Source organism: Leopardus geoffroyi, chromosome D1 (assembly GCF_018350155.1).
Source record: "Leopardus geoffroyi isolate Oge1 chromosome D1, O.geoffroyi_Oge1_pat1.0, whole genome shotgun sequence".
Lineage (NCBI taxonomy): Eukaryota > Metazoa > Chordata > Mammalia > Carnivora > Felidae > Leopardus > Leopardus geoffroyi.
This window is the reverse complement of record NC_059329.1, coordinates 104,898,740-104,926,146: the sequence shown is the minus strand read 5'-3', so window position 1 is coordinate 104,926,146 and position 27,407 is coordinate 104,898,740. Positions and strand designations below refer to the sequence as shown.

The 27,407-nt window shown below is 41.6% G+C and overlaps 1 protein-coding gene across 1 annotated transcript; it reads right to left on the bottom strand.

Moving 5' to 3' along the window:
- Positions 1 to 947: 947 nt before the first annotated feature.
- MS4A12 (membrane spanning 4-domains A12) lies at positions 948 to 11,201 on the bottom strand. The gene is made up of 5 exons (XM_045482578.1): positions 10,938 to 11,201; positions 7,502 to 7,639; positions 5,000 to 5,121; positions 1,230 to 1,335; positions 948 to 1,049 (listed from the first exon to the last, which is right to left on the bottom strand). The coding sequence occupies exons 1-5, from the start codon at positions 11,199 to 11,201 to the stop codon at positions 948 to 950; spliced, it is 732 nt and encodes a 243-aa protein (XP_045338534.1).
- Positions 11,202 to 27,407: the final 16,206 nt, after the last annotated feature.

Sequence of the window (27,407 nt, the reverse complement as noted above, 5' to 3'; positions counted from 1 at the left end):
CCTTGGGTGTCACCTCACTTCCGCTTAGTTTTTAAAAATTTTTTAAAATTTACTTTTGAGGGAGAGAAAGAGAGAAAGACCACGAGCAGGGGAGGGGCAGAGAGAGAGAGAGAGGGAGACACAGAATCCAAAGCAGGCTCCAGGCTCTGAGCTGTCAGCACAGAGCCTGATGCAGGGCTTGAACCCGTGAACTGCGAGATCATGACCTGAGCCGAAGTCGAGATCTTGGAAGCTTAACCAACTGAGCCACGCAGGCTCCCCCTCACTTCTGCTTTGACAGGGATGACGCAAGGCATCGTAATGGGGTTTCCTACATCCTGGGTACTATTCCTGCAAACCTGTTGATATCTGCAACAATGACATCTTCTTTTCTTTGTGTTATGTGACTAAACCACCCTTCTGCATCACTTGGGCCATGCCTTCCATATACACTTTGATTTCTTGATGCTTATACCACAGTCATCCCTTTTCTCTAATATATTAAACAGCTCTCTATCTTAGCCGGATTGTTCCCCTTGGCTTTTAAACATGCCCAGGGTTTTCCCATTTCAGAGACAAAATAGCCATAACCCCAGTAAAACTCCCTCAGTGTTTCATCCTTGGCCTGCTGTTACCCCACTGCAAATGAGTTTGATGTACGTGAAAATACTCTGTAAATAGCAAAGCTTTGTAGTTATCCAGGAGGCAGGGTTTGATGATATGAATGTACAAAATACCGTGAGCCATATTCAGTCTTCCGGTCCTTCGCCTTTGCCAGTGTGGTAGTGGTATGTGGGAAGAAACTGTGTCAGGGAAATACATGCGGTTATCATTAGCGACAAAGTAAGAAGAATCTCAAACACAGTCTTCAAAGATTAGCGATCATCGTGGACTGTGGAGGACAGTTTCTTAAGAAGTTCCTGCAGAGCAGTTTAACCCCATGAGATTTTCTGGTGCTCTTTTTTGTTTTAAATGGCATAAGCGAGGTGGCCATTGTCTCTGGGAGGAGCTGAGGAAGACTCTGGTGCCAAGGTACTGGTTGCATACACATTTGGAATAACCGGGACTGGCTGGAAAGAAAGAATAAAAGAAGCACTGTCATTACTACAGTCCTACTCAGTCCTGTTCCCAGCCCTTTCTCCCTCCCCTGACTCAAGGCGAGCTCTTGTGAACCTGCCGTGGGACTTGACTGCTACTCTTCTTCCTCCAGCACATACTCAATTATTTTACAGAGAAGAGGCCCAGCTCACCCTGCTGGTCTTGGTGATTGCTTCGTTGGCAGAATGGGCTACAGTACAATTTGTGCACAACTCCAAGACCGAGAAGATGATCAGCAGGGCCGAGATTCCTTTCCCAGCAAGCTGAGATCAAGAAAAAAACACGCTGAAATTTTGACTCATCGGGAGGGCTCCCCGCAGGCTTCAAAAAGTTATTGGCTCATCGAAGGTGCCACTGTTCATGCTCAGCTTACTCCATGATTGTTTCTCTGTTATCACCAAATGCTTATTTCAGGGAAATGTGAATTAATTTTGAATTTTCTTTAAAATGCCGCAAAACTTTCCTTTTCTCCAGCAGACTATTTAGAAACATTGGAAAAGAAGTGCATTGTTTTTCTTTGCAATGGATTTCTTGTTTTTATAAAAATGTTACCTGCTTATGAAAAAAAAATTAAGCCATATAGAAAACAATCAATCATCCCTAGTGTCACTGCCTAGAAATAAGCAAAATTAATATTTTCTGCCTGTTTTTCCAGAACTCTATGTAGAGGCCAAAAGGCAGATAGAAAAATGGATGCGTCGTGAGACAGCAAGAACTCTTCAAGAATGGAATTGTTTTGTACTTACTGTTTTGAAGTTTGTAAATACCATTTGATTTTAAAAGAATAGAAATAAGTAAATGAAGTGTGCTAAAATTACAACTAAAAGTGTATGAAATCCATGAAGAAGTTGAAGTAATTTTAAACCTACGCGTTTCAATTTTAGTGTGGAATGATTGCTTACGAAGAATAAGGCGATTGGGCACTCTTATTTCACATCTGTCTCGTCTCACCTCTCTTCACCTTTCAGATTTTGATGATTATGTCACTTTTCACTTATTTTGGTGGGGGGGAGTGGGTGAACGTGAAAAGCTTTATATTCACTCCTGTAGCTGTCATTTCCCTTGCTGTTCAGTCTTCCAGTCCCAGATGATCATTTCATTAGTTTAGCGCTCCTTGCTAATCTTTTTACACAACTTCTCCCTGCCTTTCTAAGTTCTTGATTTAATTTACATCATGTGTGGTTGAATAAGCCTTGTTCAAGAATTTTATTGGGTGTGTTATTCTTGACTCACAGTTTCTTGTCACCAAAAACTTGATGACATTGCTCCATTGTCTTTCCTCCCTGCATGTTGCTGTGGTGGACACTGAGCCATGCTGACTTTTCTTCCAGCTTATAGGTGATTGGATTTCTCTGCCTAAAACCTTAACGAATCTGTTGTTATACTTTATACCTTAACAAGGGTCTATATCTATGCATCTTTCTCGATGGGTTTATGTGTCTTTCTCCCAGATAGGTTATTCTCTTTCAACGTAAAAGTTCAGTGATTCTCTTCGTTCAGGATTTTTTACTCAGTATCCCTGGTTACTTTTTTTCTGTACCATTTGTTGGATTCTCTACTCAGGGAAACCAAGTATTATTCTGTTGGATGAAACTTGCCTGTCTGCCATGTTTATCATCTTCTTTCTATTTAATATATTTCTCATTGTCTTCTGTGAAGACTGTGATAGCAGGTTTTCTCTCTACCATATTTATTGAGTCCCTTGTGTTTCTTGCTGTGTGTGATTTCTTTATTAGATCTGTAGTGGTTTGGGCTACTTGGTTTCTCTAGTGCCACAGTTCTTTTTATTTCATCCTGTCATTTTCTCTCTCTTTTAGAGAGAGAGAGAAGAGAGAGAAAGAAAGCATGCACAAGTGGGAAGAGGGGCAGAGGGAGAGAAAGAATCTTAAGCAGGCTTCGCATTCAAAGCAGAGCCCAATGCAGGGCTTGATCCCATGACCCTGGGATCATGTCCTGAGGCGAAATCAAGATCGGATGCTCCACCAACTGAGTCACCCAGGTCCCCCCCCCCCCATTTTATTTTCTTATTAATTAATGATTTTCAGTAGTATAAAAATGTTCATGAGAAACCTTCTATTGATAATTGGGTAATGTTTTCTCCCGTATTGTTTTTTGTTGGTGGTATTGTTTTATTTGTTATGTGTGCCACTGCTGCGACATGGTATAATATGGCTTGACCTGCTATTGGAAATTTCTTTTGTTGTCTCTGTGTTAAATGGAAAAACCTATACCTGGGATTGAATACCAATACCTGAAACCAAAGAGCTGGTTCATGTGTTAATCACAGAGTAGAGTCATTCTGTCAGAGAACAGGAATTTGAGCTAAAATTTAAGGAAGTGGTTGCCCAGACTAGTAAGGAATCTAACCACGAGAACGAGGACACTCAGTGGATTCCTCATTGGTGTGACTCACATCTCCATCAAACCAGGGCACATCTTGTGAGGAAGAGGGAAGACACGTGTGTTTGCATCCATTTTATCATCTGATACGTCTTTTGTTCTAATCAGTTGAGTTGTGTATCTTTTATTCAAAGTTAATAATAGGCATCTGAGTGTTTCTGGTGACCCATTAACCCGCGGGAATCTTAAGTTTTCTTTCCTCCTGTCTTCCTTTTTTTCCTTCCATTTCTTCCTTTAATCACTCTGATGTATTTAGATAGTTTCCTACCACTTTTTTCAGTTTTCTCATTCTTCAAGTGAACAACTGTATATAGGCCTTATGTTTGTTCAGATATAGTACAGGTGAGTTTTCCCCCGATTATATTTCTCCTTAACTTTGTCCACTTTGTCTTCCTTGTTTCCAGCTTCAACTTAAGGGCTAGATACAGTTTTGTGTACATTTTGCTCAATGCTAACTATGCAGCTGCAGCAGTGAGAAAAATAGCTTAGCTGGCACTGAGCACAGTTCTTGCTGGTGAATGTGGGCTCTGCTCTCTCTCTCTCTCTCTCTCTCTCTTTTGAGAGAGAAATGGTATATCCTGTTCCTGTGGATTTCTGCTCACTCCTCCATGTTTTCAAGGTGCACTGGAAGAAGTTAACTCTGGTGACCTTTCCTACTTCTCTTGAGGTCCTGGGATCCCATGGGCTTTTAGCATTCAGGATTTGCTGTATATCTTCTTAGAATTGACTGCTCTCCACCTAAGTCTCCTTAGCCCTCAATCGGAGAGCATTAGCGAGACTTCTCTGTATATTGTCATTTCCTGCTTTTCCTAGTTTTGTTTCTGGGGAGTAAGAAACCAGGTCAGGAGCTGTGCTCTGCCACCTTGAGACACAGCAGAATCATTTGGTTTTTCACTTGGATGCCTATTTAAATGGCGATTTTTGAGTAATTTGTGTTCTTTGGTTTGGTATTATAGAGGATATATATTGTGTTCTTGCTTCACTCCGTGGTACTTACCAAGAAGTCCCCTCATATTCTTGCCTTCTTATAAGCACTTCTGTGCACTTGGCTCTTGGGGAAATGGTCAGAGTCCATGCTTTGCCTGACTGTGGTAATGAATGGATGATTCTGTTTGGAGAACATTGAGAGGCACGTGCTTCATTTTCAAGTTGCTTCATTTTTCAAATTTCTCTAATACAAGTTGAACATCCTTGATGTGGCCAGTTTCCCTTCGTCCCGTTCTCAGTCTAAAATGAAACTACTCCATAACTTGACTGTCTTTGTTACGCAGAATTTCAAACCTCTAGAAAATACTGTCTGGGCGTCTTTAAGTCTCTTTAGCTGTCTTCCCCATCGTTCATGTGATCAACAGTGAGAGCAATAGAGGGTGTGCTTTCTGCCCCAATCCATCTGCAGAAGTGTCTCTTCCACTTTATTCTACAGTCCTAGCGATCCTGTGACGTAGTAGTGGGGCTGCTATACAGTCATGAGAGATACGTGTGAGAGTGGCCAGAGAGGAGATGTGTGGTGGGTGATGGGATACTTAGGATTGCCCAGCAGTCTTGGCTGAGGATCCCATTCATACCCGCATCCAGCAGCAGCAGAGTCACTCCAGTGGAGACAAAGATCGCACTGACCGTGTTCATGCCTAGGCTGCCTCCAATCTAATGGAGGTGACAGGAAAAAGAAACCATACGTAGGAGAAAAACGAAGCAAAATGAAATAAGAATCAGTTAAATATAATGGCTCTCAATCCTTGAAATCTTCAAACAAATTTTGAAGTCGAAATGACTTTTGTTTTTCCTGCCTCTCTGAGTTTTCTTGAAAACTGTGCTGTATGCAGAGCGTACTTCTAGTATCTGTAGAAAAAGGTACATAATACAGAGCAGAAGCTCATCCATCGCGTTTGTCTAAAAGCCTCACATACAATAACAAGTGTGTTCCCGGTTTAAAATACTAAAATGACAAATAAAGCTTCAATGAGCATTTTTCTGTGGCACGCATTGTGTGAAATTATTTACGTACATCGTCTCATGGAACTCCTAACACCACCATACAAGGTAGTACAACAAAGCATCCATTGTTACATAGATGGAAAAGCGTGTCTGCAAAGACATGTTTGCTGATAAATTTAGAAATTGACGAAAACCCTGAAGTCGCTCTAGGGACTCGATAAAAAAAAACCCAGGTTTAGAATGAGGAAGTCATTAGGCTTTTGTGGGTAGAGATGTATGGGTAGAGTACAAAATTTTCTTCAGTTTCTACAAGAAGATTTCGACACGCAGCAGGATAATTGGGAAGCCACGTCTTCAGCCAACTTGCTAGCAGTGGCTGAGTTAGTTCTTTAGAATTCACAAGAGCTTTGGCATGCCTTAGGGTTTCCCCACGGGCCTCTAAAATGCTGCTGGAAAAATTGCTTCAGGTACCATTTTAGTAGCCGTCTTCTCCAAATGGACAGATTCTGTGCCTGGACAACCTCAGTTAGAAGGAAGGATCCATAAATGATGCAGAGAAAGGGTGCTTTATTTTGTTTTTTAGATGATGACAGGAGTGGTTAATCGAGGTTAGACTGATTTTAATTTCGTTTAGTCTAGCCTAGTCCCTAGTCCAGTCTCTAGTCTAGCGTTTAGTGTCTAGTTTAGTGTCTGGTCTAGGAGAACTTGAGCAGCAGGACTCTGTGTTCCCATTTTTCCATTCTTTCCTCCTGCGCCGGATTAAATACAATCCTGAAACCACCTCTGCTCTGGTTGTCACCATGTCTTGGCAAATCACGTTCCTGCTCCTGTTTCAAAAGTAGACCAGGAAATTGCAAAAGGTGGGGAGCTGTGGCCAAGAGAGTTGAAAGACCTGTCTCAGTGATTGGTTTCATAAACTTTTTCTGTACCCAATTGGTGCTTTCAGTGATGACTTAACAAACTGTAAAACAAAAGTCACATCTGAGTAAAAATAGGCTGTGTGCAAATAAAAAATAAAAATACAAGGCAAGGCAGAACTGAGAAGTGGCAAATGAATAAGAGAGGCTTTGATACCAAAGTGGCGGGTGGGTATTTCCTGGCTCCTATATTCTGCTTTGGAGTTCCCCTAATGCAGTGTGACCCGGTGGAACCAAGGAGCCCTAGGATAAAGCTAAAAACCTTACGTATACCAGTTTCCGCTCTTGGGAGTTAGACAGTCAGGACATGGGGCTCTGCCATTTCTGAGTGGCAAATTGTGTGGACCGTGCTGGGGCACACATACCATGGAGGCAACCGGTAGAAATTTTTTTGGGGGAAAGAGTGCCCCCCTTTGCATTTTCTGAATCCACTTGCTCAATTTTCCTCTCCAGATCAATTAAATGAATCTTTCAAAGAGTTTAAAAAGTAGAAACATTCTGACTTACCAGACTAGGGGAAAACTGCTTGGATGCCAGTATATAGAGAGCACTGGTAGCAATGAACTGTAGAAACAGACACATTTATTTGTGAAACATGGGTTCTTTGGTCGTGGGAGCTTCTCTTTTAGTAGGAAAGATTGGTCTCTTTATGTTCATCTAGTTTCCCTGTCGAAAGTTCCTCTCATACTTCTCCATTTTCTGGAGTAACTTTCCGAGATTGTTTCCTTTGGACTTCTCCCTTTTTTTTTCTGTCCTTAGTTTCTCACATATAAAGAACTCATTCTCTTGTGAGCTTACCATGTGTGATGACTTCTGAGCTCACAGCTCCGTCTCTTGTCATGATCGTTTGCGTGTTTTAATCATGTTCCCGATCACCTCCTTTTGCCTCTCTCCACCCAGTACATACATTTCCATCTAAAACATAATCAGGAACTAAAACTTTGGCTTGTTGGTTACTTGATCAGTGTAAACTTGAGGGTATGAGTTTAAATTGCAGGTTAAAATGGAGAAGAAAAGCTCTTCTTTTTTAAATACTCAACCAGAGCTGCTATATCTCACTTTTACAGTGGATCAGATGTGGGGCTTTTATAAAAAAATGGGCTATGCATAGGCTCGGGACAGCGGTATCTGACAGACTGAGAAGGAGAGAGGTGTTCTAGCAGTCTACTCACAGAGATGCCACCCCGGATCGCGTATCTGCTAATAAAAGCAAAGGAAAGAAATGCAAAAACTAGTCCATAAATGGTGTCCATTAAACCTAAAATAATTCTGAAACCAATGTGCGTCAATCCAATCAGGATCTGGATTGCCTGAAAAAAGAAAACGGGCATTTTAAGGTTGCTTCTTCATTTTCAGGTATGAATGAGGCATCACTGTCGTTGCTGCTGCTGCTTTTTTGTTGTCAGCTCCGTCAAGATGCATGGCTGTCCTTTATGCATATATACCTGTACCGCAGGAGGTGGGCCACAGAGATTTTGGCAGATGCTGGAGCCAGGTCCTCGGCAGAGGCCTTGTTTGAGGTATTTGGGGAGGCTTGTAAGGATGGCCCAAGGAGAGTTCTTCAGGTGCTACTGGTTAAGCATGCAATGGTGTCCCCTGAGAGCCTCTAAAAGACTCTTAGGAAAAAATGCTTAAAAAAAAAGTTTATTTACTTATTTTGAGAGAGACAGAAAGAGCACACGTGCGTGAGGGAGGGACACAGAGAGAATCCCAAGCAGGCTCCACACTGTCAGCGCAGAGCCCAACGTGGGGTTCGAGCCCACAAACTCGTGAGATCATGACGTGAGCCAAAATCAAATGTCAGATGCTTAACCAACTGAGCCACCCAGGTGCCCCCCACAAAATTTTTTTTTTAATATTTTTTTAATGTTGTTTTATTTTTTTTATTATTTATTTATTTATTTTTTTAATTTATTTTTTTTTTCAACATTTATCTATTTCTGGGACAGAGAGAGACAGAGCATGAACGGGGGAGGGGCAGAGAGAGAGGGAGACACAGAATCGGAAACCGGCTCCAGGCTCTGAGCCATCAGCCCAGAGCCTGACGCGGGGCTCGAACCCACGGACCGCGAGATCGTGACCTGGCTGAAGTCAGACGCTTAACCGACTGCGCCACCCAGGCGCCCCAATGTTGTTTTATTTTTGAGACAGAGAGACAGAGCATGAATGGGGGAGGGTCAGAGAGAGAGGGAGACACAGATTCGGAAGCAGGCTCCAGGCTCTGAGCTGTCAGCACAGAGCCTGATGTGGGGCTCGAACCCACGGACCGTGAGATCATGACCTGAGCCGAAGTTGGACACTTAACCGACTGAGCCACCCAGGCGCCCCCCAAAAAATGCTGTAACTTTGATGGCCGTTCCAAATGGACCTGTTTTCCGCTTGGGAAATCCCTGTTATGGGGAAAATATCAATGAAGGAAGTATTGGTGAATTTATGGGGCATTAAGTACATGTTTGATAATATTCTAAACCCTTCACATTTATTGTTTCATGTAATCTTCCAACCGATTGGATGGAGACACAGAGCTGTCTGTCTTAGTTTTCTCAGGCTGCTGTAACAAAATACTGTGCTACCTTCTGGGTAGCTTATAAACAACGGAAATTTATGCCCACAGTTCTAGAGGCTGGGAAGTCCCACGTTCAAGGTGGTTGCCTTCTGGTGAGGGCTCTCTCCTTGGTTCATAGCGGGGGACTTGTCACTGTGTTTTCACATACCGGAGAAGGCTAGGGATCCCTCAGGAGCCTCTCTTGTAAGTCACTAATCCCATTCATGAGAGTTCCTCCTTCATGATCCAATAAGTATTTCCCAAAGGCCCACCTCCTAATACTATCTTTAAAGTTAGGATTTCAACATAGGGATTTTGGGAGGACATTCAGAACACAGCAGTGTCCAAGGTCATATAATTACTGAAGAGCAGATCTGGAAATTTAATATAGGAAATTGATTCCAGAACTTGTGTCTTAAGTATTGAATCCAGCCTCCCTGAAGGTTCAGCTCCCCCTCTCCACAAAGTCATCTTGATTATACTGGTCAGCGTAAGCTCTTCTTTCTTTCTAAATTCCTGTTTTATCTTATGATATAGATTATACACCTTATTACTTGGTTTTATGCTTATTTATATTGTTCTTTTTTAAAAAAAATCTTGGGTGCACAAGCATTTTCTTGTTGGCCAAGACATATCCTCAAAGACAGGGAACACATCTTTGTACCTCTTAGAGCACCTTCCTTCATCCTGGATGAGCACATTTGTGAGAAATAGGTACTGTTAGATTGGGCCAGAAGTTAACTGGAGATTTACCGTTTGTTTCTTCCCAAATGTATGCCTTAATCTGCCCAAGAAGACTGCAGATACAAAGATTGCTGTGTTTATTTCTTCAGTAGCTTTCTGTTGAGTACAGTTATTAAGTTGAATCAGAGTTGGAAAAAAAATCACAGCTTCCTAAATAGTGCTAAGAGATTCATATTTTCTTTGAATAATGAATTTCCTTGAAATTCAGACTAATGAAAGCTATGAGCCTTCTCCCTGAAAAACCATTCTTAAACATCCATCCATACACACATGACACTTTTGTATAGAACTTCAGAGGTGTCATGGGCCTCTTTTAGCCAACCACGGGTCTCAGTTGAAGCGATTAGGCCTTATATTTGGCTTTCACAGACTCTTCTTTAGAGCAGAAGTTCAGTCATCTGACCTCAGGCTTCTTATCCTCACCCTTGCCATCATCTTGATGGCAGTTAGATGTTGGGTTAATGCTGGTCTACTCTTCTCCTGGTATCACCCTGGCTGTACCATATACCGACCAAACTTGCCTACAGGCCAGATTTGGTAATTTGGTCATTTAACTCACTCTTGATTTTTGGCCACAGCTACTTTACGTTCTGAGTCTGCTGGGGCAGATGCCCCAAGTCCTACCACCTGTGGCTCCTGTACTGTTGTGGTGCTTGGGGGCTACTAATAGTATAGATGTACAGTCTTCAGGGAAAATAAATAGCTTCTGTCAACTGGAACTTTTACAAACAGAACGGCAACCATCACTGTAAAGTCCTTCCCCTGAACACCTCTCTGTTACCAGTTAGAATGCCCCAGTGGCTCCCCATTTCCACTCAGAGTACAAGCCAGAGCCTCTGTCCTCCAGGCCTCACAGGGTCTGGCCCCCACCCCTCCTCTGCCCTCCTTGAGACGACCACCTCCCTCCATCATACTGTTCTCCTTAACCGGCCTCCTTCCTGTTTTCCAGACACAGCACATGTTCTCCTCGAAAGGCCTTTCCAACTTTACCTGGAAGCTCTTGCCCTGATGTCTGCATGGTGTGCTCCTCCCTTCCTGTCTTTGCTCAGATGTCATCTTCTAAGGAAAGCCTGCTCTGATCAACTTGAAATTGCTACCCCTGCCCTTCACTGCCTGGTACTTCTTATACTTTTTATGCTTCTTTATTTATTTACATTGGTCGTCATCCCCCACTATACAGTTTCTAGAAGAATGTTCAGAAATTTTTAATGATTGGACATGTAGGTCATGAGATCACAAACTTCTCTCCACGTATAACTTATAAGGACAATCAAACCTTGCAAATGCAAAATTAAAATTCTCATAGTAAGTAGACTTACCCCTAGTATCTTTGCTTCTTCTCTAAAGTTTGTGGTTGCTGCTCCTGTAGCTGGGTTTACCATTTGTACGTTTCCTTGGCCCTGCTGACTCTTGCTGATGATTCCTGGAGACCCAAAGAAGGGAGGCTGGGCACTCTGAGCTTGTTTTGTGGGGCGCGTGAAACCCAGAGGTGGTGGAGACCCAGGAGCCATGGTGTTGCTTGGTGGGTAAGGACTGAGTGTGGTTTCATATGTTTGAGGTTGGTTTGTTGGCTGGGATGACATCCCTATGTCCTAAGTACTATAAAACATAACAAACTTGTAAATTTACCCATGAAAGAAATTAAAGACAATCTTGTCTAGTGTCAGTTTTCTGTGTGAACGCTGTAGAGCAAGTGAGCAAATAGTGGGTGATGACAACCAACGTAAACACGATCCTCGTTTGACTTTGGAAGGTATACCTCCTATAATTCAAAGGAAGCGAAGGAGGGGGAAGACAGGGATGGTTTTATTTTCCATTGATTGTTCAATTTTCTGAAGTATTTATACATATTAACCTTCCCTGAGTTCATTGCTTCTGAAGGACAACAGAGGGAGGGAAGGGATGGTGGTGGGCAGAATTACGCACCTTCTCTCCCCCAGAGATGTCCACATTCTAACCGAGGAAGCCGTGAATATGGTGGGTTACACGGCAAAGGGGGTTTAAAGTTGCAAATGGGGTTTAAAGTTGCAAATGGAATTAAGGTTGACAGTCAGCTGACCTTAAACGGAGATTTCCTGGGTTATTTGGGTGGGCCGAGTGTAATCACAAGGGTCCTTAAAAGTGGAAGAGGGAGGTAGAAGAGAGAGAATGAGGTGTGGAGATGGAAGCAGGGTTGGAGAGAGGCTGTGCTGCTGGCCTGGAGTGGAGGAAGGAGCTGGGAGCCAAGGACTAGGGTGGCCACTAGAAGCCGGAAAAAGCAAGGGAAACATTCCGTCCTAGGGCCTCCAGGAGAGAATGCAGCTCTGCCCACACCTTGATCTTAGCTCAGTGGAACTGGCGGGCTACAGAACTGTCAGAGAATTTGTATTGTTTTAAGCCACTAAGTTTACGGTAATTTATTATGGCAATAAATAGAAAACTAATACAGGGGCCAAGGATACAATTGGATGGTAAAAAGGCGGTCCAAGATTTAAAATAATCTGTCACTGCTTTTCCAAATAGATAATTCACATATGGCCAATTAAATTGATCGTCTTGTTCTATAGGAAAAATATTCTTGAGGTTCCCTATTCATTTTTGTCCTCTGAAGCACAGAGTACCTCAGGTCCTTTGTGGCCAAGGGGAATTTTGTTGGAAATCAACCAGCACAACTATATATGGACAGTAATCATTATTTACCCTTGAAAAAAAAATATATGATACTTAAAAAAGTTTGTCTTCAGTGTCCTTAGATTCCTTTAAGACTTCTTTCCCAAACCATTTTCTTGTACATTGTAAGTATTAAAAAAGTAGGAGTGCTGAATGCCTGCATCACTGTGTGAAGTATGAGTAGTCTGCTTGGCGCATCCTCCCCTGGTGTTTAATCAGTGACGCTTATTCAGACTATGTCCTAGAATCCTGAAATTTCAGAGTCTTGCCAATTGTTTTGTCTTTTACCTTGGGTTGACACAAGAGAATTTGGAGCAATACAGGTTAAACGCCGTGATTGAGGTTACATAGAAAATGTGTGGCAGAACCAGGACTAGAAGGTTGAGCTCTTGGTTGTTGGTGTGGAGCTCCCCATTCCAACCACACTGCTCACTCTGGATGCTGGCAGAGCTGGCCTGTTTATTTTTGAAACAGAGAGAGAGAGAGAGAGAGAGAGAGAGAGAGAGAGAGAGAGAGCATGAATGGGGAAGGGATGGAGGGAGGGAGACAAAGACTCCAAAGCAGCTCCAGGCTCTGAGCTGTGACACAGCACAGAGCCCGATGCAGGACTCGAACCCCAAACTGTGAGATCATGACCTGAGCTGAAGTTGGACGTTTAACCGACTGAGCCACCCAGGTGCCCCAGAATTACGGTCTTTTGATGCATGGAGAAGACTTTACAAGCCAGACTGACTTCTTAATGGTTCAGTGATTAACTTGCTAAGGCCTCAGCCTCAAGTGAGCTGTCTAGAGAGCTAGCATTTTATGAAACACTTATTATAGGCACCGTAGGGTGTCATGGTCAGGAGCAAGAACTTGGGGTTAGAATCCTGGCTCTGACATCAGCTCCGTGTCTTTGGCAAGCTTGCTAACCCCTCTTTGCTTTAGTTTCTTATCTGTAAAAGGAGGATCTTAGGAGTACCTTCCTTATAGGGTTACTTGGAGTATTAAGGAGTTATTCCGTGTAAAGTTCTTAGAATTGTACCTATTAGAACTTCATGGGTTGGCTCCATTACTGCCAAGCTGATGAAATATATTATCTCTCTTAGTCTTTAACCACTCCTGCTGCCCCCGATGAGGTAGGTACTAATATCATCCTCATTGTACAGTGAGAGAAGTGCATCAGAACCTACACTTGTAACGCTTAGCTTTGAGCTGCGCAGGTGCTAGATACAACTGAAAAAGGTGGAAAATTAAGGGGAAAGGTGGAAAACACATTTTGGAAACCTCTGAGTACAAAGGGATTACTTTTTCAGAGCGGAAACACATTTTAATTCACAAAAGGTTATTTATTTTAATTTTTTTAAAAACTTATTTATTTTTGAGAGAGAGAGAGAGAGAGAGAGACAGAGTATGACCAGAGGAGGGGCAGAGAGAGAGGGAAACACAGAATCCAAAGCAGGCTCCAGGCTCCAAGCTGTCAGCACAGAGCCCGACGTGGGGCTCTAACTCATGAACAGCCAGATGGTGACCTGAGCTGAAGCCGGACACTTAACTGTCTGAGCCATCCAGGTGCCCCACAAAAGGTTTATTTTAAACAAACAAACAGTTCCATAGCTGTGATTCTTGGAGTGACTCCCTATAGCTCTCAAATAACATTTGAGAATATGAGATTTTATAACCCATGGATGTGACTTCTGTGACTATTTAGTGCTCAGGCCCTATCAATGTGCTATTTCCCTAACTCCCCATCTGCTCCTTCACTAACTCTGGGGCCTGGAGCAGCTTTCTTAACCAAATCCATTATATCAGTCCCTGTGTCTCAGCTATGAAATGAGACTAACGATGTCATTCGGAGTGGCAGGTATGAAGATCAGGTAATCTCAATTCCTGTGAAGCTGTTGGAACGGTGCCCATCTGGAGCTTGATAAAAGGCAACTATCATTCTATTCTCAGAACCCAAAGTCTAGGTTGAAGAGGGGATGTGGGCATATGAAAAGTGTATGATGGAGATTGAACTCAAAAGGTCAGTGCCAAGACCAAGGAGCTAGGAGATGGGAGCTCATGGTTCGGTAATTAACCAGAACAAAATTTTTCTTAAGATTTTTTTTCTTTAAGCATTACAGCAATTAAATGATCTGTGCATGGAGGTGCTATCGTTACCTCCTTCCTTTCCTGTCGATCATTGTCATTTTTGTTTGTCTCATTGGGAAATTTAATAAGAAATTTCAAGGTTTTTCATTTATTTATCAACATTTTTTGATTTCACATCTGCTGTTTACTTCTTGGACTAAGGCCTGTGTGTTGCATATAGAATCCAGACTATTCATAGTTTATAAAGAGTATGCTAGTCTTCGATGCATTCTCATGGGGGCAAGTACTCTTGTAGAAAAAGGTTTAAAGAGCTGAGCCAGTCTCGATCCTTTGACTGTATACTAAAATGGCTTAATGTACAAACAGCTCTACTGGCTACCTAGTTGGTACAAAGGGAAGGGAAAATGCTCAGGGGAATAACTAAGTACTAATTCAGTTGAAATGAAGATAATCCTGAAAATGATGGAGGAAAAGGGAAACCAATGAAATGACTGTTTTCATCAATAGCGCCTTTTGTGCGATATTTTTTCTTGACTGTTGGTAAAATATTTACTATCAGTTGTCCTTTCTTCTAAAAATTAGAGCAACTGTAATTATTTGTAAACCCAAAGAACACATCAAAAATAAGTCCAATGAGGGGCGCCTGGGTGGCTCAGTTGGTTAAGCGTCCGACTTTGGCTCAGGTCATGATCTCATGGTTCGTGAGTTCATGCCCCGCGTTGGGCTCTGTGCTGACAGCTCAGGGCCTGGAACCTGCTTTGGGTTCTGTGTCTCCCTGTCTCTCTGCTCTTCCCCTGCTTGCATCTGTCTCTCTCTCTCAAGATAATAACTAAACATTAAAAAAAAAATAGGTCCAATGAGATCAAAAGCACAGGACTGTTGCAGATAAAAATTGGAAACATTTACTTTATTCTAGTTTCTTTCTTCCTTCCTTCCACATGAATGTCACTTTTAACGTTACAGGGTGAGGATGACCGCCATCTTTGAGAAGAGGTTGTAGCACACAGTGGGTCATACTTCTAAATCATTTCTACGGCGTCCCCCTCCGCCCCCCGTGCATACATACACAGGAATACTGACCGAGTGAAAATGAGCGATCTTCCCCACCACGTTTTTTTCTCCCCGTAACAAAGCGCCTCGATCAAAAAGTATTGCAGAAGCAGTGCTACAGTATTTCTGCTGTGCTCTGTAGTCCTGCGGTAGCCGCATTATCATCAGATTGCTCACAAATGGGACATCGCTTCCCCTTGTTGATGAATGTTCGTGGAATGGCACACATTTGACCCTCCTCTGTCATCTCTCTTAGCATTAACTTTTGATTTTTTTTCCCCTTGAAGTATCTTTATCCTGTGTTAGAGCAACTGACATTCTTTTTCATTTCTGTCTTGTTTTGCATTTTCCCCTTCTTTCACGTCTTCCCTCTCGTGGTCTCTTTTCCCTCACTTATCTGCTTGGCCTGACTTGGAGTCCAGAGTTAGCTTCATCCCTCCAGCCTAGAGAACGGGATGCTGTGGAGAGCCCACCTGGGGACAGACCGGCGCTGCTCTTTCTGCCCATTGATTTGGGGGAAGAGACAGAGATGTGTCAGTGGACTTACTCCGTTCCTTTGGCACCCATCTGCTTCCTCGTTTTCTTCCAAGTTCTGTGCCAGTCTGAGATGTTTATCTGGTTATTAGAGGCACTTTTCACTTCCTTACTTCAAATCAAGCCGTCTCCTCTTTTTATTTAATTCCAAAGTCCTTCTGTCCTTGACTCTCTTCCACCCCAAGTGGATACGGAGGCCCAACTGTAAACTTGGAAATAGGCTGCACTTTTACGCTTTCCTCCCCTTTGTCCTGGAAGCCCTTTCTGACACACCCAAACACGTAAGTGCTCGTTTTTTTCCAGCCCCTTGGCGCTCTCTGATACTCATTAGTGCAACATCCTAGTGCATTTCAGCGCCTTTTAAGTTAGATGAACAAAATTGGAAAATGCAGATAAGAAACAAAGAAAAGCATCCATACTCCCACCAGCCACATGTAATCAATGATAATATTTTCATTTAGATTTTTAATATTTTGTTTGTAAATACATATTTTACATAGAGACATTTATGATTTTGGACCATAAATTAGGATGAAATTAGGATCCTATTAGGATCCGAAATTAGGATCCTAATCATATACATTTCATAACCGGATTTTTTAGCTTCATGTTTTATAAACATCTTTTCATGTCAGTAAGCTCATAAGTATTGTAATTCCTTTTTTAAAAAATTTTTAATGTTTATTTTTGAGAGAGAGAGAGAGAGAGACAGCATGAGTCGGGGCGGGGGGTGGGGGGAGGGCAGAGAGAGAAGGAGACACAGAAACTGAAGCAGGGTCCAGGCTCCATGCTGTCAGAGCAGAGCCCGATGCAGGGCTCGAACTCATAAACCGTGAGATCATGACCTGAACCAAAGTTGGACACTTAACCGACTGAGCCACTCAGGCACCCCATCATTGTAATTCTTAATAGTGACACGCTACCCCTTTTTGGGGAAGTGTCCTATTACATTTCAATTATTTATTTTCAGGACTGTCTCACAGTGACACCTGAATGCCTTGAGGGCAGAGATCCTTGGGCAGGGACCAATGTCCCATCTCTAGCCCTGTGTATTATACAACACCTCAACCATGATGAGATTCATTAAATATATGTCAAATGAGTTAGTGGAGTGAATACAGATTCCTCTTCTATGTTTTTTTTTCCTTATCTGTTTCCTTATCTGTACTGTTGAAGGTTTTCTTTCTCTTGTGGTTTTTACATTTTGATATATTTTTCTAAAATGGAAAAATAGATACTGAAGATTTATGAATGCTCTGAACTTGGGAAAGTGACAGTTTCAGGCAATGACATTGCTCAAAGACTGAAAGTGATTAAAGGAACAAGAAATCAGCTTTATTTTAGAAAGACCACAGAGGCATGGTGATATTTGTCTGGCAAAGTATCACATGCCTAACATGATTCATGTTATCCAGACAGCGGAAGGAGAAAGGTGAAAATAAATGGTGTTTTTTAAACCTAGAATGCCTTCCCTTCTCCTGTGGCCTTCCAGACCCACCTCCATGCAGTAAATCTTACTTATTAGTAGACTTCTGCATTGTTGTGTCTCCTTCCTGGTCCCATAATGCCTTGTGCCTCACTAGCTTAGACACATTCTTGTAAAACCGAGTTTAACGTTAAATAGAGGTGACAGATGTCACTAGTTATTTAAAATAAAATGCTTACTTCATTTTTATGAGGGAAGAAAAAGCTTCTTTCTTTCTTAAGTGAATATGGAACTCCTTATTCAGAGTTCAGAGTTCTGAAATAAGGGCTACCAAGAAAGACAAGTATTCCAGAACATGCGTTTTCTTTTTTTTTTTATTTTTTATTAAAAAATTTTTTTATGTTTATTTATTTTTGAGAGAGAGAGAGAGAGAGAGAGAGAGAGCAAGTGGGGGAGGGGCAGAGAGAGAGTGAGACACAGAACCCGAAGCAGGCTCCAGGCTCTGAGCTGTCAGCACAGAGCCCGATGCAGGGCTGGAACCCATGAACCGCGAGATCATGACCTGAGCCAAAGTCGGACGCTTAACCGACCGAGCCACTCAGGCACCCCACAACATGTGTTTTCTGCCTTAGGTGATCTTCTCCACTAGCTAAGAGAAGGTTGTGCCCATGGTGGTATCCCATGGGATTGCAATTATATGATCTGTGACTGAAAGGATCTCCAGAGAAAGTGTGGGAATTAATATCATTAGATAATGAACTTCCAACTAAACAAGGGATATGTGATAGTAGTTGCTATTATTATGATAATAATGTAGCTAACAATTACTAAAGCTGAGTCAGAGGGAACTTTCTATAGCTGAGTCAGAGGGAGGTTAAGTAACTTGCCCAGGGTGTTAAAACTAGTAAATGCTAAATACTAAGTCTCCACAAATACCACTTGTACATAGGTTGTAACACCTGCCTTTCATAGTGAAGTCAGACTGGTCTCTGTCTGTAGTAACATCGCTTGGAAACTGAGCCTGGACCCTTCAATATGCAAATATTTTCCTTTTGACACATTTGAGTGCAGTTCTCTCACTAGGCTCCCTATCTTAGGGGTACTCCCTAGGGTAACCAGGTCACAAATGGAAATTTCTCTCATCTGCTCTTTTTTGATCACATCCCTTTGTTTCACAGAAGGAAATTAAGATGTTGATACATGAGTTATATTTTGTTAACATTCATTCTCCAATCAAAGGCCAACACGCCTTTCTTAAAGAGTTCTCTTTTGTCAACAGGGTAATACCCTTGCTGTTTTTCTCTGGATTTTCAGCATGATTTCAAATATTCACATGTAATTCATATCAACTATATTAATTTCTTGGTCAACTAAAAGTACACCCCTACTCCATTTCTCTAAAAAGGGAACAGTATTGCATTGAATTCTTCCTGCCAAATCTCTATTGCAAGTTAATAGCCCATTTCACTGACTTTATGCTGTCACTAGATTATCATTTTAGAAGTACATTAATCTGTGCTCACCTGATTTCTCAAAACCTGGAAACGACCGGAGGAGTAGTATGGTCCTTGTGAGAGTACCGTGCATATTCACAAAGTAGTGTCTGTCTTAGGTAGCCTCTGAGCGGTGCAGGCTAGTGGTTCAGGTGGCTTCTTTATACTGCAAAGTGGTTAGCTGTTTACTGTTTTCTCCTGTTTGTTCCTGTATAAAGACACCTTGTTGGGGCACCTCGGTGGCTCAGTTGGATGAGTGGATGAGTGTCGGGACTTCGGCTCAGGTCATGACCAGGTCATGTAGTTCATGAGTTCGAGCCCCGCATCAGGCTTGCTGCTCTCGGCACATAGCCCACTTCAGATCTTCGGTCCTCGCCTCCCTGCTCTGCCCCCCCCCCCACAGCCATCCCTCCCCCACTTGTGCTCCCTCCCTCAAAAATAAAGAAAACTAAAAAAAAAAAAGACACCTTGTCACACAGTAACAGTTAAATTGCTGGCCAGTTTATGAAACTGCATACATCCTAATCTTCTAAGCTTTGCGTATAAGTAACTGAGTGAACTCACATGGCAAGAATATTATGGAATCAAGTGATTTGTTCTCTTAGGCGGTGAAATTTTCAGTTGCGTATACTTATTAGAACTCTATTGTATAACCAGAGCCCTGTCATTACAACTTAAGTACAACAAAAACGCTTCTCTAGTTAGCTTTTCTAGGAAGTAAGTGATCATTTAAAAAGTTTCAAGTCTGGGGAAATCGTGGAGCCGGATTCCTAAGAAGTGAACCAACGGTCGGAATTTCAGACAGGCTTGGTTTTGGGCAGGTGTGAGGCTGCACCCTGGTTCTGCGGTTGGAGTGGAGGAACCAGAGCACTAGCCCAGAACGGCCCTCCAGGTCAGTGCTTGGCAAACTACCTGCGAAGAAAGACCATTAAAAAAAAAGTGTTTTCCATCCATCGGGAACTAACACTTTTGGGGAATATGAAAGAAATTATTCGCTAGGAAAAATAAAAAAGACAACAAGTCAAGCCCAATTCTTTTGTTAGAATCAGTGGGCGCAAAATTGTTATAATAAAAATAAAGCGGTCATAACATAGGAAAATAAAAAGTCACAAATTTGAAGGCACTGATTCATAAGCAATTAATATAATTATATTGCACATAAGTTTTGGTCTTCAAACTCGTAGCAGAATGAAAAGTTACAGAGTAAATCAAGAGTTTCTACTTTAAAAATCTATACTCATGCTTGGAACACACATTATGTGTGTCACTAAAAATTCGAAGTTCCACATTAAAAGATATTTTTTTAATATTTATTTATTTTTGAGAGAGAGAGAGAGAGAGTGACAAAGTGTGAGGGGCTGAGAGAGAGGGAGACACAGAATCTGAAGGAGGCTTCAGACTCTTGAGCGTGATGCAGGGCTTGAACTCACCTTGAACCTTGAGACCATGACCTGAGCCGAAGTCAGACGCTTAACTGACTGAGCCACCCAGGCGCTTCTAAAGTTCCACATTTAAATGAGCTTGTTTCATACTTATTAGTTTGCTTAATATAAATTGTACTGAAGGCAATGCTACTTGCAGAGGATAATGTATTTTTAAGCTGTTTCTGTTTTGTTTTAATAATACTCAGAGTAGAGAAATCAATCACACAGCAGTATGTTTATAGGAAAAGGAGAGATTTAGAATATTTTCAGCAAATACACAATAGTTATTTTAACATTTATAATAAGGTAATTGATGCCATATTCTCAGTACACGTCTTCAAGCCATCAGTAGTCAGTTCCAACAGTTTATCCAGTGCGGTTACAGAGTAACTATTTTTTTTCTTTTGGCTGAAAAAATGGACTCTGGAAAGATTAACTGCTGATTTATGGAGCTACTTTTGATGGGATATAAAAGTCGTAAGGTGATTTGTCATGGCTCTTTGCAGATATGTTAATGTCAAAACCATCTACCATTTCCTTTCTGGTTGCTGTTAAAGTTAGATTACCTGCCATCACTGTCTGTAAACACTCTGTTTTCCTAACTCACTGGCATTTGCTTTTGCCCTTTCATCTTTTCATTGTAAAACATTTTGCAGTCCTCCTGGGTTAGAAATATTCAGATTATTCCCCTCCAGGGAACTGGGTCTCTGAGACTGTAGGTCAAATATGAGCCAACCAAGAGGAGGGGAGTTAGCCAGAGGCCGGGTGCACTCGTGAATGAACGCATGTGGCTTCCATGGTGTGGCTTTTTACAAGGCTTGGAAACCGTGTGTGTGTGGTTTCTGAGCCTGAGTTGTAGCCTCAAGTGACAAGTGCAGTATGGAGAAGTAACTGTGACATAAAAGTGACAGATTTCATCACCAGATGGCCTTCAAGTTTAGTGGTTTTTTTTTTTTTTTTTTTTTTTTTTTGCATTACAGTTTTAATTCTTTTTCTGGAATATCAGGACATTATTGTGGAACCTTCAGAGACAAGAACACATGTCCTTCTGCTTCTCCCCTGACATTGTACAATCCTAGAAAATAATCAACAGTTGGGAATCTTATAATAATGCTTGTACAGTATGTCTATTTGGTTCACGTATCTTGAACCTAAAGAAAGCATTTGTCTATGAAAGACCTTGAATTCTAGTAGGTAAGGGTTAAATTGGTTTTGTGACTCTAGCTAACACTATTAAAGTGCAGAAGAACAGAGCACATTTAAAAATTCACTAGATATTCACTGAGGGCCGATTCAAGGCCCGACACTGCCTTGCGTTCTGATGAGTGAACATGACAGAAAGTACTTTCACACTCTGTGGTTCTGTGTCTTTTAGGTGCTTCTCTTCCTACTGTTCTGCATTAAAGCTTCAGCCGAGCAGACCAAGTTTCTTCCTCAGATAGGATCCTATCATCAGAGCCCTCCAAGTTGATGGCATCAGTAAGGGTAAAGGCTACAGACATTTTCAGATACTTGTATTCTGTTTGGGTCAGGTTGGGTGGTGGAGTTTCTGAAGTATTAATACCTTTCATTTCACCAGTGGGAACCCATTTCTAACATGCCAATGCTGTGGAATAAGCCACCCGCTTTCAAAAAAATTATGACATTTATTGCTCTAATTAGCAGAAGGTCTAATGTCAATCACTGTAACTAATTGCCTCCGGAGAATGTGTTTCATCATCCGAACGCCAGTTAACCATCGCCATTTCTAATGTCAACAAGTAGCTACTTGGTGTCTAGCTTAATACAGCTAAAAAGTAACCATTTTTACAGTGTGAATTGAAGTATTTGAACATAGATATCGTAACCCCAGGTCTTAACCCACAGATAGTCAGATTGAATGGGTCTGAAATGGGGTTCAGAGTTTTTAATAATCACTCCCAGTTGAAGGGAGGCCACCATATTTTGAGAATCACTGGATTATTATAGCAGAAGCATAGGGGGCTGGAAAAAGCTATAGTGGCAGATAAGCTATGTACCCATTCAGCGGAATACTAGTCAGTAATAAAAAGTAATAAACTGTTGGTGTCTACAACAGCTGATGGATCTCAGGAGTATTATGTTGAGCGAAAAAAGCCAATCTCAGAAGGTTACATACCATATGATTTTATCTACAGCGTGTACAGTCTTAAAATGACTACATACGGTTGCCAGGGTCAGCGGTGAGGGTGTAACTAGGAAGGGAGAGCATGAGGGAGTTTCTTTGTGGTTATGGAAGAGTTCTGTATTCTCAAGGGAGTGTTTTGGGGATGGTTTGACCGTGCTGGTCATTGCATGAATCTATGCACGCAATAAACTATATAAACATAAAAAATACCGTATGAAAAACTGGTGAAATAAGTTCTGAGGCTTATTATTTAATAGTATCATACAAATGTCAGTTTCCTGGTTTTGGTAATTGTGCTAAGATGATATAAAATGAGAACATGGGAGAAGGTGAGAGATGGGTGCCAGGGAGCTTTTGTGCCATGTTAGCGGTCTGTTCCTGAATCTAAAATAATTTCAAGATAAAAAGTAAAAACAAAAGACAAAGCAAACCGAGGTGGATGTGAGGCTATAAATGCGAACGTTAAAGGTGGCGTTCGAAAAGAGAAAAGGAAGGCCGAGCCCATGGTGGAATCTAATGCAGATACTCCGGGTTCAGATTCCTATTTTCCCCCTTGCTAGTTGTAACCTTGGGCAAGTTGGTTAGCCTCTCTGTCCTTTAGTCAGCTCCTCATGGGAAAGGGGAAATAGTATCCATGCCAAAGGCTTATGGTGACAGTGAAGGGATTATGCTTACAAAACACTCTTACAGTGTTTGATACATAGGGAAAGACTCGGAGAGGTGGGGAAAGAACCGTGGAGATGCGGGTTAGAGTGGCTGGGGGAACAAGGGCAAATGCAGGGGCCCAGAGGATCGACAGAAACACCCTGCAGGGAATGGGGAGGGGTGCCGGGTTGGGGAGAAGACACGGGTGGGGTGCACCTGTTGGCCCGGAAGGTACAGGTAACAGGATTAGCTACAGGTAGCGATTTGAACTACCTCTCCGGAAGTTTGAGCCAGGAGAATAAAAGCTCAAGTACTTGGAACTGATGTCGGGGATACTCGGAAAAGAGGAAGGTTGTGTAGAAGACAAAGACACGTTTACTTTTGTTCTACTCTGAGCGCCCTGAGAAGTTAGTGTTGCTGATGGAAGCCGTCTCGGAGGTGATTCTCGGAGGTGATTCCACTAGGTTCTTAAAGAATAAAGTCTAACGTAATTATTCAAAAAGGATTGGTTGAGCAGGAGATGGGATGCTGGGGTGAATGAAAAATGGCTTTTACCTTCAGACAGCTGATATCCTAATGGGAGGGTAAGTGAGTGAAAGTCAATGAAATATGCAGTTACTCTGAAGTCCAACTAGTTCATCAGATAAGAATTCATGGTGCTTGGTGGGGAAAGCACTTGCCTTTGAGCAGGACTTCCTCCGAGGTAAGAGGGTCCATGGGATCCCTGGAGCTAAGAAGCAATCTTTGTTTAAAAGCAGCAGCATGAGAATATAACTTTGTCTAATACTGGGAACCATTAGCGGCCTCTGCACTCTCACTCGTTGACTCTTCCCCAAAAGAATCAATGAAGAAGGATGAGCGGTCATGTTTGGTGATCACTTTTCATAATCTCCCCTGGGTTTTTGAGTGGGAGAAAGGGAGCCCACCCTCTCCCTGTGTTAGGAAACAGAGGTAGACATAGGGGGGCACACAAGACTGGTCAGCCCCTATCTCCACCCCCAGGTGAACATCGTGTTCACTTCCTTTCCTGTCCCTCCCCCGTGAGTTACTGCTTTCTGGAGTAGGAGGTGAGGGAGGTACGGTGTGGGCCTAGTCTCTTGGGGGCCCTGAGTTTTTTCCTCCATGATCCTTGTTTGATTTTACAAGATACCTCCCCCCTGCCACCAAGCACACCTTAGTTTTTGCATTATTAATAACAGACTCTTTTTGTGGGTGTAGTCTATCAGGAAATGTTCATTTTTTTCAGACGAGCAAAGCAAAAGAGCTTCTGTAGAAAATGTTTTTTGCCAGTTATTGGAAGGTAGAATATTTCAGAGAGAAGAGTTATCATTTAAGTGTAAAGAACATAGCCAAACAAAGAAGCCATCTCTGAGAAATTTTCAGTTCGACCCCTGCCATCCATCCAAGAGTGAATATTCAAATCTAAACTGCTTTGTTATTTTATTTTATTTTTTTTTACTTAAAAAATGTTTATTTTTTTATTTTGAGAGAGAGAGGCAGAGGGAGAGGGAGAGGGAGAGAGAGAATTCCAAGCAGGCTCCACGTTGTCAGTGCAGAGCCTGATGCAGGGCTTGAAGTCACTAACTGCGAGATGGATTTTGAGCCAAAATCAAGTTGAACACTTAACCAACCGAGCCACCCAGGCACCCTGCTTTGTTATTTTTAAAAATATTTCTGCCAGAACTTCTATGAAGAGGCAGTCCTATATCATATTTCATTGACTCTGTCACATCATTAAATTATAGAATTGATATAAGATGGCACATCTTTAGAAGGAAGACAGAGATTTTCCTTTTTAGCCTTGAGAGAGACAGTAGGAGAAAAGATGAGGCGTTTGTGATTAGACTGAAGTGTGAATCCCAGCTCCCCTCTTACCAGATGGGTGACCTTGGGAAGTGACATTTCTTTAAACTGCATTTCTTTGTCTGTAAGATGGAATCACAACCACTCAGCTGGGTCGAGATGAGGAGTAAATAATTTACTGGTATAATGCTTCTCTCCTAATGCCCGTTACATGGTGTATGTTTAACAAAATGTAGTTTCTCTTCCCCTTATTTAAACTATTATATTTATATTTCTTGCATTAAGTGCATTTCCTCGTTTTGGTCCTCTGATGTGCAGGCATAGTTCTAAACGGAGATGCCTTATGAAGAGCAGTCTTAGAGCAGACCATTGCTCTTTCCTGCCACTGCTGTCCCTTTGCTCTTTGTTCTCATTCCTGCCCTGCTGGTTGAAATGGAGACTTCAGTGACCATGACCCGACAGATTCATTACCTGGACTGCTTTGAACCTAGACGGAAGCGGGATGGGCTCAGCCGTTTGCCTCTGGATGTCTCATCTAGTCCTTGATTTTGCCTCCTCTTGTTAAGACTGTCTGCTTCCATCGTAATCTCTGATTGCCTCTAAGATCTCCCGTGGGCCACCTCATTCTCTGCTTGCTGAATATCTGAAAAGAGCAACTCTCATTTCTTCTATTATGGACAGTGGCTTGGCTCAGCAAGGTTATCCCCTACATTCAGTGTCTTCCTCTTAGGTAATGCTACAGAATGTGGTTAAATATTGGCTTTTCATTTTCTCTTTTCTCTCTGCTAACATTCTAATCATATCTTCTTTAGCTCATTGAATCTTTTCTGTCACCAACTCTACTCTCGCTATTAAATTACCTCTTCATTATTTCTTTTATTTCATTTATTCTATTTATTCAGAAATTATAGCATCTACCTTTTTAAAGGCACCCTCTCCAAAAAAAAAAAAAACCCAAAAACAAAAACAAGAAAAACAAAGAAGAAGGAAGGAAAGAGAAAGAGAGAAAGGAACATAGCTTTATTCCACACTATATGGATTTTGTGCTTTGTTATGTCTTGTATTTCCACTGTGTTTCAAATATTTGATATTATTAATAAAAGCATAAACAAAGGAAAAACACATTTTGGTGCACAAATAACACACACACACACACACAAAAGGGAAATGCTATTAGAATGCTTTTCCATTTCACTAGCAATAAATTATTAAGCTGACATACAATTTTCTGCTTAATGAATTAATAAGGAAGAGAATATGAGAGAGAGTGGCAATTTATTAAAACTATTCTAAATTTAGTGAGCAGGGTACACCTATCTTTTAGGGTGACTGTATATCTTTTCTACAAACGATATGGAACAAATTGTCACATGTGAGAAAAAGTATTGAAATCCCTTTGATTCAGTATTACCCTGACTTCTAAGGTAAATTTATTTAATAAAGGGATAAAAGGAGAATACAACTAAGTGTATTTTAGCATTAAATGAGAAAACAGATACACAGATGAATAGATATCTAGGTAGATCATACAGCCAGATTCAACTGTAGTGTTCACCAACAGGACAGTTGGGTAAAATAATTTTGGCATTTCTAGTGCAGCCATTAAAATGAGAATAGAGAGGGGCACCTGGGAGGCTCAGTCAGTTAAGTGTCCAACTTCAGCTCAGGTCATGATCTCAACAGTTCATGAGTTTGAGCCCTGTGTAGTGCTCTGTGCTGACAGCTCAGAGCCTGGAGCTGCTTCAGATTCTGAAGATTCCCTCTCTGTGTGCCTCCCCTGCTGATGCTCTGTCTCTCTCTCTCTCTGTCTCTCTCTCTCTCTCTCCAAAAAAAAAAAAAAAAAACATTAAGAAAAATTAAAAAAAAATAACATGAAACTATAGAAAGACGAAAACACATACACGAAACACATTAGAAATGTTATGCGGAGAAAAGAGTATGTCTCTTAATTAACAGGAATACAAATAACCATTAGCAGAACTGATTTTCAAGCATCATTATTTAATAAATATTGTTTGAGGACCTTCTCTGTACCACACACTCTTAAGTGCTGCAAGTTCAGTGATAAACACCATATACAAGTCCCAGCTCTCAGGAATTTGTGTTCTAGGAAGGAGAAACAAACAGACATGTCAGATTATGGCAAACAAGTGCCAAGTGGAGAGTTACGATGAAGTGTGTAGAGAACGAGGTGAAATCGGGTGGTCAGAAAACTAAGTTTTATGTTGTTTTCTTCTCCATCATTCCTTCAAAATTCTTGAAATAATGCCTTTCCAATTCAAAAGTGCATTTTAGAAGCTGTTTAAAGTGATAAGAAGTTACCTAAATTCTTTGATCTTAATGATTTGGATTCCATGGAAGGAATTTAGACCAATGGTCCTGAAACCAAAGCACATTAGAATCACGTGAGAGTTGAAAAATGCTCCAGTTTAATTAAAAGAAAAATACTCATGTGTCTGCTTCATTCAATAAGCTTTAACAAAGTTTTCTACCGTCTTGTGACTTGGATTGTTCCTGTCATGAACTTAGATTCACTGCAGCTGTTT